We start from the raw sequence: 4363 nt of genomic DNA, 5'->3' as shown, positions 1-4363 counted from the left end.
ATTATTTTAATCCTATTTTTATAGTATTCTTTAATTTAAAAATAAAAATATGTATTTTTTAATTAAGTTTTTAATTTATATTAATTTTATAAATATTAATTAAATAGACTTGTTAATTTTTAATTTTTGATTTTGATTTTTAATTTTCGTTCTTCTAATTTTACAATTATATGAAACCGCCCAAATTGTACACTCTGCGACGCGTGGGCAGCGCAACAACCGTCAAACACAACTTACTGCTTTCGATTTGAAAGGCCTTCAATGGTCCCTACTTCACACGAGGAGTCTTGCCACGTCAGCTCTTCGTCAATAACGTAAGAAAAATTTGAAAAGCATTTCAAATTTCAACCAATCCTAGCGGTCGGTTCCACTGCTCCTCCCCCAATTTGAACGTTCCGATCTTGAAACTTGCTCGACATGTAGGCTTGCCTGTCTGAGTAAATGATTCATTTTCTATATAGATTGTGGCCACACTGCCTAACACTTCCTTCCTTCGGGAAGAGAGAGAGAGAGAGACTGCGGGGTAAAGGGAGTAGAGAGATTTGAAGTGGGTTTGATTTTTGAATGTTTAGTTTCATCTCTGTCTTTATGCGTTGAGGCTCTGTCAATTTGTGGGTTTTCAAATAATCCAAATTATCTATCCTTTGGAGATCCGCGTGTTGTTTCTTCCATATTATATGTTTTTGATCCGTTGACGATCTCGTTTCCGGATAGAAAAATAAAAAATCTCTGCTTGGTGCTCTTGATTTCTTAGAATTGTGAGAGCTTGTGAGTGAGATAGAGAGAGATATTTGAAGATTAAGCTATGTTGTGCTTTGCTTTCCAGAGAAAAGAAACGAGTTATAGTTTCTGAGTCTTCAAGGTTGGTCCTTGGATTGTTTTTTTCACTTATTTTCTTCGGTATCCTTCCGAAAGAATAAAAGACAAGAATTTTTTTCGGAATTTTTTCCCTTTTGTTTTCTAGGGATTATGTTTCTTTTTGTTTCTTCCTTATCGGGTAGTTGTTGATTGATCTGTTTTCCCTTGTATCATTATCGTCGCTGTGGTCTCTCGCCGGCAGGAACTGAAGAAAGGCATTGTACGGTGGCTTTTGAGGCTGTGCGCTTTGAATGTGTAAGAAAAGTCGAGCAATTTGAGGTATTTCACTCTCATCGCATCAAAATTTTCTATTGTGTTTTCTTAGTGGACTGGTCCCGTTTCAAGAATTTAAAAACACCCTATACAACTGTATATGGGGACTCCTGTCTTATCTTCAAAGCAAAGTCTCTCATATTCAACTGGCAGCACAGTTTGAGCCTATCTTGCTCGTTTCTGCTGAAGAAATCTTGGCCTTTGGGCTATGTCAAGTCCAACTAGGAAATGGTTGGTGGAGAATTTCCCCACCTCGTTCATCAGTTCATGGAGGTAGAGTATAGTTGTAGATTTGATCTCACAATTACCAAGATACCCTTCGGTTTGCCATATAACACTTGTATAGTGTTTTATCTGTTTCGTGGAACATGGTAGGCGGTTCTTTGGTTCCACTTGATATGTAAAAGGGTCTTTTTGTATTTTACAAGAAATATTTGCCGACGGCTTCTTTATTGCGGGCGCAGGTCAACCGCTAAAAAGTAGCTTCTTTCACTTTCAATTCAACAGCTATTACTGTTTACAATCCAAAAAAAAAAAACTGTACTGTTTAATCTTTTACATCTTTTTTAATAAATATTCGTCTGTTCATTGCTCTATAAATATTTTTTAGAATTTAATTATGGTCTGTCTCCAATGATCACTTGACAAAGCTTTTGGAATCTGCGTGTTATTTTCAGTTAAAAGATGGGCTCTCTGTGATCATATAAGATTCTCAAAGCTTTTAATCGTAGCCTTTCTTTTATTATTGTTATAATTTTTAATTTATGTTTGTTGCTCGCAACTGCTCCATTGCCATTATTTTTCCTCAGAAAGAAATGAGTAACTTTTTTTTTACTTCCCCCCGCGCTGGCCCTGTGTCTTCTATTTGATGACCTAGTTTCCCTAAATTTCTGTTCTTTCAACTCTGTTAATCTATTTGATCGATGCCCTGATAGGATTGATCATGGTGGAAGATGGTGGAGATAAGGTTTTGGCTGATACCCAGTCAGCCGAAACCTTGTTATCATATGCACAAGAGCTAGTTCCGGTTGCTCTTGAGAAGGCAAGGGAGGTCAAGGGATTTCCAGGTAGGTGGAAGATGATAATTTCAAGGTTGGATCAGATCCCTTCTTGTCTATCAGAATTGTCAAGCCATCCTTGCTTCTCAAGGAATACACTTTGTAAGGAGCAATTGCAGGCAGTGTGCAAGACACTTAAAGAAGCAATCAAACTGGCAGAATTATGTGTGAAAGAGAAATATGAAGGGAAGCTTCGGATGCAGAGTGATCTCGATGCCTTGTCAGGCAAACTGGATTTGAATCTGCATGATTGTGGGCTTTTGATCAAAACTGGGGTGCTGGGAGAGGTCACCTTGCCTTTGGCTGTGGCCAATTCTTCGGGAGAACCTGATACTGCATTCCATTGCAATGTAAGGGAATTACTTGCTCGCCTTCAAATCGGCCACTTGGAGGCAAAGCATAGAGCTCTTGACAGCCTCTTTGAAGTCATGAAAGAGGATGAGGAAGATGTTTTGGCTGTTTTAGGACGTAGCAGTATTGCTGCTTTAGTCCAATTGCTCACTGCAACTTCTCCACACATTCGAGAAAAAGCAGTCACAGTCATTAGCTCACTCGCAGAATCTGGGAGCTGTGAGAATTATCTTGTTTCAGAGGGTGTTTTGCCACCTCTTATAAGGCTTGTTGAGTCTGGTAGTGCGGTGGGCAAAGAGAAGGCGACAATTTCACTCCAGAGATTGTCGATGTCTGCTGAAACAGCCCGCTCAATTGTTGGGCATGGTGGGATTCGCCCGCTGATTGAGATCTGCCAAACTGCGGATTCTGTTTCACAAGCTTCTGCTGCTTGTACCTTGAAGAATCTGTCAGCCGTTCCTGAGGTAAGGCAAACTCTGGCAGAAGAAGGGATTGTTAGGGTTATGATTGACTTAATTGATTGCGGAATTTTATTGGGATCTAGAGAATATGCTGCAGAATGCTTGCAAAATCTAACTGCTTGCAATGATGACCTCCGAAGGTCTGTTATTTCGGAAGGTGGAATTCGATGCCTATTGGCTTATCTTGATGGCCCATTGCCCCAAGAATCTGCAGTTGGTGCCTTGAAAAATTTGGTGGGCTCAGTTGCAATGGAAGTTTTGGTTTCCCTTGGTCTTCTTCCCTGTTTGGTTCATGTGCTTAAATGCGGATCTCTGGGGGCGCAGCAAGCTGCTGCTTCAGCAATTTGTCGAGTTTGCATCTCAACAGAGATGAAGAAGTTGGTGGGAGAAGTGGGGTGTATTCATCTGCTCGTTAAGATGCTTGAGGCGAAGACAAACAGTGCTAGAGAGGTTGCTGCACAAGCAATTTCGAGCTTGGTGACCCTTTCACAGAACTGTAGAGAAGTCAAAAGGGATGATAAAAGTGTGCCAAATCTAGTCCAGTTGCTCGATGTGAGTCCGCACAACACCGCCAAGAAGTATGCAGTTTCCTGCCTTTCATCTCTCTCTTCAAGTAAAAAGTGTAAAAAGCTGATGATTTCTTATGGGGCCATTGGTTATCTGAAGAAGCTTACAGAGATGGATGTCCCAGGTGCTAAGAAGCTACACGAGCGACTGGAAAGAGGGAAATTAAGAAGCCTTTTCAGCAGGAAATAGAGGATGGACACGTCTTTGTACAATCAACCTAGTTTTCTCCTCTCAGCTCGTGTGCCCAGTGTTTCATTTTCTGTATGAAACAAAGTTAATTCTTGGTCTAAACTGGAATGCATTAAGCTTTGCTAATCTATGAGATCATAATTTAGCGATAATAAATGTGTAAAATATTAAGCTTTGCATTACTATGAGATAATAATTTAGCGACAATGAATGTTTAAAATGTACTCCACACACACACACACACACACACACACACACACATATATATATATATATATATATATATAATCATGTAAGCTGGTATGCAGGCGATCCAGATGTATTTTTCTTTTCCTATTTATTTTATTCTTTTTTTCTTTGTCTTCTTGGTAATAGTCCTGTTTATATCTGGGAGTATAGAATCCAATGGAATTTCTAAATGATGTGGCAGTATAGAAAAATGCATAATATATGAAATTGTTTTCTACTATAGTTCTTATATTTATGCTACATTGGACCTGTTTAGTTTTGAAAAATGGTTTTCGCTTTTTATTTTAATTTTCTAAAAAATTGCAAAAAAAAAACACTAGTTTCAATTTTATAACATTTGTATCAAATAAATGAACA

At 38.8% G+C, this 4363-nt stretch overlaps 1 protein-coding gene across 1 annotated transcript; it reads left to right on the top strand.

The window, feature by feature from the left end:
• Positions 1-372: 372 nt before the first annotated feature.
• Positions 373-3964, top strand: LOC131166213 (uncharacterized). Its single transcript, XM_058124559.1, has 3 exons — positions 373-862; positions 1061-1137; positions 2067-3964. The coding sequence occupies exon 3, from the start codon at positions 2075-2077 to the stop codon at positions 3755-3757; it is 1683 nt and encodes a 560-aa protein (XP_057980542.1). The 5' UTR covers positions 373-862; positions 1061-1137; positions 2067-2074; the 3' UTR covers positions 3758-3964.
• The last annotated feature ends 399 nt before the right edge of the window (positions 3965-4363 follow it).

The sequence above is a fragment of the Malania oleifera genome, chromosome 10 (genome assembly GCF_029873635.1).
Source record: "Malania oleifera isolate guangnan ecotype guangnan chromosome 10, ASM2987363v1, whole genome shotgun sequence".
In the NCBI taxonomy this organism is placed as follows: domain Eukaryota; kingdom Viridiplantae; phylum Streptophyta; class Magnoliopsida; order Santalales; family Ximeniaceae; genus Malania; species Malania oleifera.
This window is presented reverse-complemented; position numbering and strand designations above follow the sequence as displayed.